This window comes from Hippopotamus amphibius, chromosome 1, assembly GCF_030028045.1.
Source record: "Hippopotamus amphibius kiboko isolate mHipAmp2 chromosome 1, mHipAmp2.hap2, whole genome shotgun sequence".
In the NCBI taxonomy this organism is placed as follows: Eukaryota; Metazoa; Chordata; class Mammalia; order Artiodactyla; family Hippopotamidae; genus Hippopotamus; species Hippopotamus amphibius.
In genome coordinates, this window is record NC_080186.1 from 28120733 (window position 1) to 28134850 (window position 14118).

General features: G+C 44.9%; 1 protein-coding gene across 12 annotated transcripts in view; it reads right to left on the bottom strand.

Annotated features, from left to right (window-relative positions):
* KIAA0319L (KIAA0319 like) overlaps positions 1–14118 on the bottom strand; it is a 129168-nt gene that overhangs the window by 11753 nt on the left and 103297 nt on the right. For 8 of the 12 annotated variants that reach the window (XM_057704847.1, XM_057704854.1, XM_057704882.1 and 5 more), the window contains 8 exons: positions 13097–13325; positions 11608–11731; positions 10732–10864; positions 8817–8965; positions 7605–7756; positions 6673–6811; positions 4964–5123; positions 276–418 (listed from right to left, as the gene is read on the bottom strand). In XM_057704847.1, coding sequence (XP_057560830.1) covers positions 276–418; positions 4964–5123; positions 6673–6811; positions 7605–7756; positions 8817–8965; positions 10732–10864; positions 11608–11731; positions 13097–13325 — 1229 coding nt within the window. Of the gene's footprint in view, positions 1–275; positions 419–4963; positions 5124–6672; positions 6812–7604; positions 7757–8816; positions 8966–10731; positions 10865–11607; positions 11732–13096; positions 13326–14118 lie in introns of those variants that run through there. The other 4 variants (XR_009048706.1, XR_009048705.1, XM_057704943.1 and 1 more) reach the window with 3 other exon arrangements.

Sequence of the window (14118 nt, forward strand, 5' to 3'; positions counted from 1 at the left end):
AAAACAATAAATTTCAGTTAGAGGTTCGTGAAAATAAAGACGTAATCTTTTTCCCATTCAAACTCACAGCCCCTCTGAATGCTGTCTCAGGGGCCCATGGAAGGTTAAGAAGCTCTGCAATGAGACGAGACTCTTTCATGATAATGGCAGTGGAGGAAAGTGATTATCTCCTTGTTCCCAGAGAGCAGGCAGTGAAGCCCTAGGACAGCAGGGGCAGACAGGTGCGCTGTGGACACTGGGTAGGCTCTCATTCCCAGTTTCCCAGGGTTACTCACTGACAGTATTGATTTCCAGGGCTCTAAATATCAGGAAGTCTGCCTTTTGCTTCTGTAGCTCACTCTTGAGCATTGCTGCCACCTCATGGCCTTTGAAGATCTGGTGAGGAGGCTCATTTTGAACAAAAAATATCATCTTGGTGCTGCAGAGACATGCAACAGTATGAATGAGCTGAAGCTGTCAACATGATACCAGTAGCTACCATTTGCTAAGTACCTTCTGTTCGTGCCAGACACTGCACTAAATATCATACGCATTCTCTCACGGCAAGCCAGTGAGAAAGGGGCTATCAGCATCATCTCCATTTCATAGAGGACAACACTGGGGCTCAGAGGGGTTAAGTAACTTGCCCAAGGTCACACAGTTAATTATGGCAGAGCCAGATCCCAACCCTGATATGTCTGACTCCAAAGTCTATGCTTTTAGAAAAGCCCTAAGCTGCCCCAACTAACAAGAAGACCTATTCCAAAAGGTAACTGGAGGTCAGAAAAACTGGGATTTGGCTATGGGTACATCCCTGCTGGCAGCCTTTTAACAGCTAAGTGTGTGGTGCTGTTGGGTTTATACCTGGGTTGTAAGTAAGACAAACCACAGTGCTTTGTAAAATATAAACGGTTGGACAGCATCAAATCATTACCCACAGGTTAAAACATAGTCAAAATCATCATTACTATGAGAGCAACAAGGAAGACCCTACACAACGGTGTGGCCAGTGCAAGATTATGTTATTCTAGGCCCAGAATCTGTTTGATTTCTGACTGTCAACTTCTGTCCAAGGTAGACCATGTTTGAACGCATTTCTGGGTGGCACAAAATCTGTTCTCTATGCCTTGGCCTCCATTTTTGGCAGCCTGCTTCGTGACTCCATGTTAGTCTCACAAACTGAACTTTCTCAATCAGTGCGTCACACTGGGTTTCTAGGTATACCTCTAGTATTGATCCCCATAGCACACAGCGTGGCTGGGTGCGACCTGGGTATCCCAGAGGCCCTGGACCAGCTGCTTCCAGTATAATTGTCTATTCCAAAGTGCTATATAAACAGCATCATTTTCTATGTGTGGACTGACATGAAAGTATGGGAAACTCTGTCCTAAAAGACTTTTAAAAGCTTGCTTCATAGTGAGGCTAACAATGGGGTATTATAAACTCCAGAATCAAGGAACAGCCCTTTCCCATAAAAGACTTGTGGTCATTTCTCATATATACACTACTATATATAAAACAGATAACTAATGAGAACCTACTGTATAGCCCAGGGAACTCTACTCAACACTCTGTGGTGACCTAAGTGGGAAGGAAATCTAAAAAAGAGTGGATATATGTATAGGTATAACTGCTTCACTTTACTGTATAGCAGAAACTAACACAACATTGTAAAGCAACTATACACCAATAAAAATTCATTTAAAAATTTTGTGGTCATTTCTCCTATTTTCTCCTAGTTACCTAATTCATGCTTATAGTTTCAATTTCTGTCTATATACAAATAACCCTCGAATCTTTGTCTCCTCTCCCCATGTCCTCCTGAGTGACCAAATCTATATCTGCAAATGCTTGCTAGAATATCTGCACCAGATCTTCCACAGGCATCCCAAATCCAACATGTTCCAAAATAAACTTATAATAATCACTAACTAACTCATTACGTGTTAGGGACTACACAAACATTATCTTATGTAATCTTCAACAACCCTATAAAATGGGTGCTAGCATTTTTACAAGCAAAGAACGGGTTTGGAGAGGTACAGTAACCTGCTCACCGTCACCAAGCTGCCACTAACAGAGCAGGGCTCAGAAGCTGGGTCTGCCTGGTGTGAGGCCCATGCTGTTTCCCATCGTAACACACTCCCTCTAATCACATCCTCCTCCTGAACTCCTCAGCTAAGCCAATCTAGGCCAAGCCAGAAACACAGAGTCACTGTGACGCTTCTCTCTTCCTCGTGTCCCAGATGCAGTGACGGCAAGCCTGCAAGCAGACCCTTCCACAATGCTCTTATCCACACGCTCGCTAGTGTCTTTCCACTGCTTTGTCCCAGCCAATTTCCAGCAGCCTGATCGATCCCAGCAGCCACCTTCCCTCTTCCTCCTCCCAGGCTGCTGAGCAGAAGTTAGAAAGACATCATGCTGTCTCTGACCCAGTGAACCCTGACTGCACATTAGATTCACCTGGGGAGTTTTAAAATTTTAAATGCTCAGACCTCACTCCAGACCAACTGAATCATCTGTGGGGGTGAGGCTCGGGTAATGGCATGTTCACAGAAAGCTCCAGGTGATACATTCCGTCGCTGGAGCTGGGAATCGCTGCTCTCACCTCAGGTCTCTAACCTTGGCTGAGACCCCAATATTGCTCAAAGCCAGCGTCCTTTCCTGGAGCTCCTAAGTAAAGTGATCTCACTAGAGTTCTGATGATCTACTAATTACAAACCTGAAAGCCTGTTTTGCGTGTTCGCCACACCTGTCTCTGCAGCACCTGAATCCTTTGGCAGTCCTCCTACTGCCAGCTTGTCCCTTAACTTCCAGCAGACTGCTCCCACCTGGTTTTCCTCCCACCTCTCTGACTGCTGTTTCTTAGTCTCCTTTGCTGGTCCTTCTTCCCTTGCCTCCCCCTTAAATATTGATGTTCTCCAGAGCTCTGTCCTCAACCCCCCTGACACTCCCCCAGTGTGACTCATCTGTCCTCATGGCTCAAACACCTGCCTGTATGTAGTGACTCCCTATCTCTGGCCTTTCCTTCCACCTCAAGTTCCAGTCTACACGTGCTACTACCTGTCCCTGTGTAACCCACAAAGACACCCCAAATTCAACAGTCAAAACTCATCAGCCTTTCTTTGAAGCTGGTTCCTACTGCATCCCTAACCTCAGTGAACAGCATCCCACATCTATCCAGGCAGCCAAACAAAAATGCTCATATTTGATGGCTCACTCACTTTCATTTCCAAAGGGTCACCAAGTCCTACTGATTTACCTCTGAATTTCTTTTCATTTCCTCTTCTCTTATGCCATTTCCACCACCTCAATTCAAGTGTTATCACCTTTGTGCTAGACTAGTCCAAAAGCCTCCTGATTGGTCTCCCAGTCTTTGATCTATGCCTTTCGTTTGTTTGTTTGTTTGTTTGTTTTTGGCTGTGCAGCATGCAGGATCTTAGCTCCCCGACCCCGACCCCGGATCAAACCCACATCCCCTGCAGTGGAAGCACAGAGTCCTAACACTGGACCGCCAGGGAAGTCCTGGTCTCTCCCTGTTTTAGTCTAGCCTCCACAGTACCGATCTCCCTAAGGAAAAAAAAAAAATCTAATATCCTTGCTTCAAAAACAAAACAAACAAAGACTTCACACATATAAAACAAACTTGAGTCCTCCTACCCAAACTATTAAAACTAAACTGCTTGGCTTGCTTATAACTGTTCTCAGTCTACAGAGCCAGCCTTATCATCCACCATATCCAGGGCCCACTAAATGCTCTGAACCTGAACTCAAGGACTTCTTCCAGAGGAAACTCTTGTAATCTCATACCACAGGACCATTGTTCATGCTGTTTCCCTATTCTGAATTTCCTCCTAGTCCTTCTATGCTTGATCAATGCAAGCTTTACTTCTAGAAAATCTTTGGACTACCACAACCCAACCCTCCTGGAAGAATCAATCACCCTTGTCTGCATCTCCGTGATAGTGTTACCCAAAAACTGGGTTCTCCTCTAGGTGGTGCTGAGCCAAAAGACAACCAAGCCAAAGATGGGGAGAAGGAAGACTTAATCATTTGCGGCAAGTAAGGAGAACACCGGGTTCTTTCCCATAGCAGTGTCCCCCTGAACAGCAAAACTGGGGAAGTTTCCAGCTAAGGGTACATGCATATTCATGAAGGGGCTTGAGCAGAGGAGAATTCAGCATAGAATTGAGACAAAAGTCGACAGTCCAAGCTTTAGCTGAGGGTCATGAGGGTCATAAAAGGTCGATGTCATCATTCCTTAGGTTGAGTACTTCAGGCTACCTTTACCACTGAAACAGAACTGGGAGTCTTTCCAACTAATTTACTAATTTTGCTATTGTTACTTCTTTTGCCTGATAAGACTCATTAGTTCCTGAATTCTTTTTTGTTTTGTTTTGGCCACACTTCGCAACTTGCGGGATCTCAGTTCCCGACCAGGAATTGAACCTGGGACCAAGGCAGTGAAAGCCTGGAATCCTAACCACTAGACCACCAGGGAACTCCTTGTTCCTACCTTCTTTGTTCCCTTAAGATCATTAATTACTGAGACTTATTCAAGGGCAAATATCGTGGCCAGGCTTAGATCACAAAATGACTTAGGCCAAAAATGGCTTTTGTTATGTCAAGAAAGCCATGCCTGATTCTCTTTCTCTGGGGACGCCCTACCTGTCGGCTTACAATAGCATTTATTCGGTTAAATCCACCCTGTTATATGTTAACTTGATTATCTCTCCTACTAGACTATGGTCTTCAAACATCAAAAACCTCTTCTGACTTTGTACCCTGCTGCAGTGTCTAGTACAGAGCACATGACCTGTACTAGAGGAGTATATTTCTTCTTCATAATGAAATGAACACCATGGGTGGTTCCTGATCAGAGAGCCCACCCTTCTCTACCTACCCACACTATTTCTCAGCTCAACCAAGAAGCCCAAGGGACCCCTGGTCTTTCCTTTTCTCCCCCCATTCATTGCCCAGCTACCTCTGCTCCGTGTACAGCTGAATCTTTTGCACAATGATGTCGGAATCCAGCACCCCCAGGAGGACCCCAATCTGGCGGATGAACATCCCCTTCAGCCTCTCAGTTAGCTGACTGACGTTGACATCCAAGATGATCTCCACCAGGTTGTTTTTCCTGGGATCTGGAAAGCATGTGGATCAGTCATGGCTTTAGAAGTAGCAGAGTTAACATAAACCTGCCACTGTGTATGTGCTTTGGCCCAGGAGAGAATGTGGTGAGAGCATTCAGAAATGCAACTGATCTCTTTCAAAATGGAAAGGCACGATAGTGATTTCCCCTATTGCTTCATCCTGGTCCCCAGCAATCTGGGGCTGGCTTGGAGAGCTTCAGAAGCACTCCTTGTCTCTACACCAACCTGAGAATTACCACACAAGTGCTGGGGACCAGGCCAAAGCAATGGGGCTTAGTGAAGGAAGTGGGGAAGAGAGAAACACTTCAAGGTTTGTTTTAAAAGTCTCTGCCCAATTAGCTTTGCTGAACTCTCCAGGCCAAGTGGCGGGTATCTAGCAATCTCTCCCAATCCAATCTGATTTTCAGTGACTTGCTGTACTTTGTCTACAACAATGGGAGGGAAATTTTCCACCTCAACAATCTTAACAATAATGGGAATGCATCTGCCCTATAGGTTTGAAAACTGTAAACACAAAGGAAATCCAGGCAGCCAAGAAACAAGGATATCCTTAAAACAACATCACAGCCAGACAATGTTTTTACAATTCTAGAACTGTGAAACCATTGTGTTTTACTTTTGATTATGTCCTAAAGACTGTTTTATACTTGGAAGTTAAAAGTGACTACTCAGAATCCTTATTCACATACTTGGAGGCACCATTTGCCTGTCCTGATGTATAATTTACATAATTAGTAGACTATCTCTGATCTGATTTTAAACGCAGAAGAAACTTTACAGTGTCCTGGCTGTTGTCCTTCAGAGAGGCAGGACAAGGACTGGAAGACCTGCCAAGATCCCTTCCCATCTAAGACACCTGCATATTAGCGTGGCCTAGATAATTAAGAGTAGGTTTAAAGTTACTGTCTTCTCATCAATTGCTAGGGATTTATAAAGCTCTACCTCACCCTGTACTCATTCCTCCCTAATACCAAATTAGCCTCAAAACAAAATAAAAAAACATGGTTCTATTTAAGAAAGAAATTTTATTTCTGCAAATCTGAAAAATGTAAAGGACACCAGTTACTTTACCTTCCCTGGGGGTTGTCAGATAAAGCCTGAGGCTCAACTACAAAAATAAATTGTTTTCTGCAGCTGGGTTTTGATGAGACATCATGACTCAAGTTATTCCTGTGCTCAGATTCCCAAAGCACCCTGAGCCCTCTCTCATCAGTCACACGTAGAGGAGAAAGTGCTGGAGTAGGGGCCCAACGGCCTGGCTCTGACACAACTGCTGTGTGAAACTGAGCAAGCCCTGCCCTCTCTGAATTTCTGTTTCTCCACCTGAGCTAAGTAGGGGGAGGTCCATATTTCTGCGTGGGTAGGAGAGGTCTTGTTGGAACAGAAAGTCTCTAAGAAATTCTTAGCTTGGGGGTTCTAGATTTTTTAAAAGCTGAATATGCCATCTGGCTCTGTCCATGCTGGGGGAAGGGTCTTAAGATCATGGCCCTGCAGGGCCGATTCAGCAGTTCCACTCCGGCTCCTCACTAAACAAACTCACCAGGTTTCACCTCCACAGTGGTTCGGTCTGTGTCACTCTCACCCTTCGCATCAGTCACTTTCAGGTGAAATGTGTAGATTCCCTCAACCAAGTTGGAAAGAAAGAGGATGGGGTGGTGGTCAGAGTGATTTAACACCTCCTGTGGGGTTGAACAACATGACCTTGTTGCAGAATAAAACCACACTCCTTTCGTAGAGTCAGCTGCTGCATCTGTCATAACTAAGCCCCCTCTGGGCTAGACAGCTTTCACTCAGGGCAGTTTCTGCTCTGTGATGGCACTACAGCCCACAGCGACTAGGATCAGGGAAGAGAATCACATTCTGTTCCACACTAGCTTGAGGGGTGACCTAAGCAAGTCACTTAACCTCCCTGGATTTCAGAGCGCAATCCAGGTTTGACACAAGAGACCACTTGGTTAAAACGGATACTGGGACTTCCTAGGTGGCGCAGTGGTAAAGAATCTGCCTGCCAATGCGGGGGACACGGGTTCGAGCCCTGCCCTGGGAGGATTCCACATGCCACGGAGCAGCTAAGCCTGTGCGCCACAACTATTGAGCCTGTGCTCTAGAGCCCATGAGCCACAACTACTGAGCCCATGTGCCGCAACTACTGACGTCCACACGCCTAGGGCCCGTGCTCCACAACAAGAGAAGCCACTACAATGAGGAGCCTGTGCACCACAATGAAGAGTAGCCCCTGCTCTCAGCAACTAGAGAAAGCCCGTGTGCAGCAATGAAGACCCAGCACAGCCAATAAATAAATAAATAAGTAAATTTATAAAAAAAAAAAAAAAAACCAGATACTGGATAAAGGGAGAGCTGTGGTTTTGTCCCCCTCCCCCCCAAAAAAAGCAGACACTGGAGTGTTTGGCTCCGCCTCCTCTCCCCACCTCACCACTCAACCCGTGTCTCTCCACCTCCTGGCACACTTACTCCTGCTGCTGGGCTCCCCTCATCTCGAGTCCAGAGGTAGCTGACTATTCCCTTGTCATCTGAGGACTTGGAGCCGTCCAGCTCTGCCGTATCCGTGGGCAAGGTAATTACCACATTCCCAGTTATCTTGGCTACAGGTGGTTTGTTCATTTCTAAACAGACAGAAACCATTGAAAAAAATGTAACATTCACAAAAAAGAAGAAATGCTTCTTCATGAGGCTTATGAGAAAATTAAACATCAAAAGCATCTTAAATGAAGAACTGTTTTAAGTGCTTATCCATGTCAGCAACTAACAGTGTAGAGTTTAAGCCACCAGTGCCACCGGTCCTGAGGCTCCAGTCCCACTGAAAGAAATGTTCCCCTGACACTGTACAGCAGAGGGGACAAGTATAGTTTCCTCTGTATTCTCATAGCAGCCTCCCCAAAAGGAATCCATTTCTCTGCTTTGGGGCTATATGATGATTGGAAACAAAGGCCTAAAGTGGTCTGAAGCCCTGATGTTCAGGTTTCATCAGTTGATACCACAAATTATCTTCAAAATATGGCTTAAAATGTTACTCTCTGAACATCTTTTTTGATTCCTTCCTTAACACTTTAGTAGAGAAAAAGGAGAGAGACACTTTTCTTATCCTGGGCCCCACCTGCAGCTTTGTTTACTCAGTGTGTGCTCTCTACTCACTGAGTTCACTATGTTTGGGGTCATCTGCATATCTGATAGTTTTTCCTACTATCAGCTTATAGGCCTCTCCCCAAACCATCACTGATCACTGTGCTTGCACACCAGAGCAAGGCCAATCCACTCCTGTTCAAGTTGGCCTCAGCCTGCAGGCTCCTAGGATAAGCACAGGCAGCTACAATGCAGGGCAGCCATTCCAAGGTCTGCCAGCAGGTGTCACTGTAGCTAGCAGGAGAGTCACAAAAACCCCAGCAGCAGAAGCAAAATAAAAATGCAAAGGAGAAAACCCTTAATTCTTTCCCTATTCAACTGAGAAGGAAGGAAGGGAGGGAGGGAGGAAAAGCAAGAAGTTAAAATTCACCTTAAAAGTCACTCAATCAAAGGCTGTTTTAGAAAAGCACATAACAGCGGCCCTTACACCTAACTTTCTTCCCTACTTTGTCTCTAATCAATTTCTGCAACCAAACAAGAGATGATGGATTCTTTAGTTATCTGACCCAGAGGCTGCTACACCAACCCAAGACAGCGAGGTACCTTCTTTGACAATGACATTCACAGAGCTCTGGCTTTGCAGGTTCCTCTCATCTTTGACGGTCAAGGTGAACACATAGGTTCCGACTTGCAGCCCAGTCACAGTGGCGACACTGCTGTTAGCATTCTTGAGCTGTACCCCATCAGGTCCCCTGGACAAAGAGAGAAACAGAGGGTGGAGTTGTACCTACCTACTGCTCTCCTGTCTCCGACTCAGCAGGAGCAGACAATTATTGCCTGAGCTAAGACATGAACTATTGTTTCCCACACCTTGAGAGGGCATGTTTAAAAATATTTCATTTGGACAGAGTGTGATTTGGCCCCAAAATACAGGCTACCTGCCGATCAGAAAATTTCATTCACCAGCTTTGAAATACATCTAGCCTTATCCTTTTTAAGAGCTTCTAGAACATTCAAACCCTTTGCTGTTCCAGTTCGTAAAAGGAAGAAAGTGCTCTGAGCAGGTCTCTGATCAAAAGAATGATTTAAGAGTGATGTTTCTGAAGAGCATTTCTGGCCCAGTAGCTGGTTTAGCTCTTGCCAGCAAAGAAGCAAAATGCATTTCTTAATCATATGCCAAACTCCCTCCTGCTGAAGAGTCAGGGGAAGGAACTGGGCCAACGCTACAGAGGAATTCTCAGGGAAAAACCAACCTCTTCTTAGCAATTCTATAAGCAAAACTCCCTCCAGCTCCTGGACAGGGGCCACAGAGGACCCAGGATGCCTCGTATCTTTCCTTCTCCCCTGTGGCCTCATACTGCAGCAGGGGAGTGAGCTCTGTGCCAACATGCAGGCACAACACTGCACATATACCAGACAGCCCTTCTGCTCAAGGATCCAAATGCCTCAGAGCTTGCCTTCACACTGCAGGACAACCAGAGAAACCTGCAGACTCCCAGGTTTTGCTCTGTTTTGTTTTGCTGTTTTAAATGTATAACCCTGACCCTAGCAGCCCCTCTTGAAACAGATTCTCCTCCAAGAAACTATGCTAAGCATTATTTCTGCTGTAAACACTAATAAAGCTCAACTAAAAGGTTTATCTGCTGTATCTTCAATAAATAGTTACAATGAAAACATGCTAGATTGAGGAAAATTAGGTTCTCCAAAAGACAGAAGCAAAAGCTAAGGAAAATAATTTCTAGAATCCAACTCACTAATCATAAGTCAAGTGCTTTTACAAGTCAAGTTACAGCCCCTCCCCACCCAGCTCTAACACCCTAGTCAAAAACAAAAACAAAAAACCCAGTCTGTCCTGTGGTTGCTACCTTTGGAAACTGACAATGCTTTTAACTCCTCCTTGGAATTCTTTTGCTTCCTGTGGGATCCTGCATAAAATCTGAGTTCCATTTTTTATGGTTTAAAGGCGCTGAAAGAAACTGTGAGAACCAGGAATGGTTCTATTAGGTAATTCCAATTTAATTAGTATTATTTGGGTTACTGCCTTTGGCCTCTGGCTAACATAAATGGTAAATGGTATCTTCAAGGAAACAATAACAGAGTAATGCTTTCATTTTGTAGATGAATTTTCAATTCTCCTTAATAGCTGCTCTGCCCCATCCCCCCTGCCAGCCTTACCCAGTTAATTTTGAGCAACAGTATTTTTCTGCTCCATTACCCCTTCCATGCTGCCTCTCAAGTGTAATTAAACTATGCATTTCAGCAGATGGGTTGTACCTATAAAAGCACCAGGACCACAAAGAACTACCTGGAGACAGCTGATGGTAAGCATGCTTTTTTTTTCCTTACAAAAATTATATCATTTTCTTAGAGTTGAAGTTTGGGATTGCAAATATTTCTTTCTCGGTAATCCCCCTTGGATAAGCTAATAAGAGAAAGTAAATTCTTAAAAGCAAGTAAAACCTTGCTCTTCAAAGGTCTGGAGCCTTTGCATACGTCAGGGTTTTGTGTCAATACTCACTGTGCTTTCTCCCAGAGATATGAGGTGATTTTCTGATCGTCTGAGCTCTTGCTGCCATCCAGGGTTGTGCTATCCACGGGAAGAGTCAGCTCTTTATCTGGGCCTGCATCTGCCTGTGGAGGCTTGTTGTTTTCTAGAAGACAGAGACTTGGAGGTCAAAAGCAGGCAGTCCAGCTGGGAAAGGAGGGGAATCAATTGGGACGTATGTTCTAGAAGCCTCAAGGACTCTGCCTCTCCACCCACAGAGCTGTCAGATACTGTGGGAGGTAAGGGTATGGTCAGGGAGCTCACCGTGAAGAATACAGACTGAACCATATGAAAATTCTGAAAGAACATGGAAGAAGATAGTGAAGTTAACAGCGCCCTGCTAAATTTGAAGTATAATGCTAAAGGAGTTCAAAGGAAAGGGTCTGAGAGATGAGGTAGGGCTTTCTTGAGGAAGTGGGCTTTAAGCTGGCCCTTAAAGGACATGGTAGGGGGAGTTCCCTGGTGGTTTACTGGCTAGGATTTGGCGCTTTCACTGCTGTGGCCCGGGTTCAATTCCTGGTCGGGGAATTGAGATCCTACAAGCCTTGGCCAAAAAAAAAAAAGAGGACATGGTAGGATTTGGGCTGGCAGAGACTCTATCTGCTAGCTCCCCTTGAAGGCAGAATAACTAGCCAAGAGCAAGGGCATAAGCGCGGCTGTGAAATACTCTTTCTCTCCCGCTATGAAGAAAGCACTAGGGGAACGGACAACAGAAGTTGCCACAGGATTGGTGGACTGGTAACTCCCACTTCTACCCTCATAGAGCTCAGAACCCAAGCCCTCTTCCCTCCCAAGGGTCAAGGGACCAGCCACAGAAGAGCCTGCACCACAAGGTTAGAGAGAACTTACCAGGCTGCACAATAACAGTCACTTGAGCGGTGGCCTGCTGTCCTATTGTGTCAGTCACTGTGAGTTGGTAAGTATAGTCTCCTTCTTGCATGGCAGAGAGCTGCAGGGTCGGTGTTCTAACACCCTGGATATATAAACACAGACAAGTGGACTCCGAGAATTACATCATACAATAAGTCCTACTCTGGTCTAAATGATTTACCCAGTGTTCTAAACCTAAGTTGGTAGTGGGCCATCACCTCCCAATTCAACATAATAACTGAATGCTCAATCAGGCACTGTGGGACATTTTGTTAAAAGTTTCACTCTTCAAGGGAATAACCCTCTGACACAGCAACAGTTTCAAATAAAGTCAGAGCTCTCCCAAGGTAGGGGAGTACAGGAAGAGGTGCAGAGATAACCAAGATCTGTTTGTGACGCAAGCCAGAAAGAAAATCATTAACACATAGTAAAATCACACAATTTACAAAACAATATTCTTCCTACTGAAGCCACAGTGTGATACTAACAAAGCCGGCTCAATAAAACGTGACAGCAACAGCTCAAGGTGCTTTGTAATGCTGTGCTGTGCCCTTACAGGTCTGTACAGATTCTGCAACAGCAGAGAAAGCTAACGATACCTAAACGAAAGCCAGGTGAAACGTGAGCTTTAAGTCATGCCTCAAATATGAAAACATAGACTCAAGTGTCAGAAGGAACATTATAGATAATTTAGAGCAAACTGCCAATGCAAGAACTTCTAGAACAACAGGCAAAAACTAGCAGCCTCTGGGCTGAATCCAGCTTGCAGACATTTTATTTGACCCTAGTGTCTTAAAAGTTGGGAAATTTCACACACAAGTCTAGATTTCTGTCTTCACTTAAAAACCTGGAGGAGCTAAGCAACACTGGGACCATACTCCAACGTGGCAACAACCAGCTGGACTTGAGAGGCCGCTGACCCCCTCAGTCAGGGCTTACATTCTCTGGCTTGCCACAGCCCCCATCTAGTTTTCTTCATTTACTTACGTGACTCGCCTGGTGACAGATCTAAAGAGATCTGAGATCTGTTCTTAAATATCTCCAGAGAGAAGATGCTCACTATCTAGTCAGGCAATCTACTCCAATTTGTAATAGAGCTCACTAAGATCTGCACCCTTCAGCAGAAACTAACAAAACGCTGAAAAGCAACTATACTCCAATAAAAATTAATGTGAAAAAAAAGAAAAAAAAGATCTGCACCGTTGTAGCTTCTAAAGAATTTGACTCCCTGAAATTATCCTGGAACAGCTACCAGTCTTTTCCTCTAATACTAAACATTTAAGATAAAGGTTTTTGCTAATTTGTTAACAAAAGGCCCCTTTCTAGATTTTTCTCAAAAATTCAAATGTTCTATGCACTAATCTGACTTTGGTTATTAAGATGGAGAAAAATAAGCTTTGGATGGGTAACCCAGTCCAGCAGCTCTAACTCCCCTGGGCAAAAAAAGACAGAAACGATTCCCTCCTACCTGCATCTCCATCACTTTCCCTTTGCTGTTTGGGCTGAGTGACCACTCATAGCTGGTGATACCGTGATCATCAGTGCTCTGGTTCCCATAGAGGATGATGGAGTTTTGGGGCAGGGTGATCACTTGGTTGGGGCCTGCGTTGGCCACTGGGGGGTAATCCACAGCCTTGTTCACTGTCAGGCTTGCAGTGGTAGAGTTGGTAGCTCCATCAGAGTCTATTACAGTCAAGCTGTCAGGACAGAGAGAGGAGTGCAATCAGGGATGGGCTTAAAGAAAGAGGAATAAACATGGAAGAACTGAAAATTAAGGCTAAAAAATACCAATGTGGCAGGGTTACTAACTGGTAAGGCTACCGTTCTTTTTGGGAAGTTAGAATAATACTAGAAGCTAACACTGACTGAGGGTTTACTGTGTGCCAGACACTGTTCTAAGCACTTTATATATCATTCAGTCCTCACAACAGCTCTGTAAAGTACTATCCCCATTTTACTCCTTACATAATGAGGAGACCGAGGCAAAGCAAAAAGAGATACAGTAACTTACCCAAGCTTGAAAGCTTGAAAGTAGTGGAATCAGGATCTCAATCTAGACAATACATCTCTAGCACCATTTCACTCTGCTGCCTGCATGTGTCTGTGGCTGAGACCTTTACAAGCATTGTCTGATCTGACCCTCACAAAAATCACACAGACAAGGTATCATCAATGTCACTATTATAGAAGCCTTAGAGAGGTTAGGAAACCTACCCTGAGCAAAATAGTGAGCCAAACTGCAAGCCCAATTCTCTGACTCCAAAGCCCAGAACCAAGTCTTAAGAAGCAATAATCCCTGGCCCCTATTCCTATGGGGTTCAAAGACGCTACGCTAAATGAAGCAAGTTCTGACTGCAGCAGGCTCCCATCATCCTGTTTTGGCTGTGTACACAGCGCAGTAATGGACTCCGTGGGCAGAGAGCCTCTAGGATGGACCAGGAGGGCTGGCTCCAGTAAGACAGGAGCCTGAGAGGGAAATGCATTCTCCTA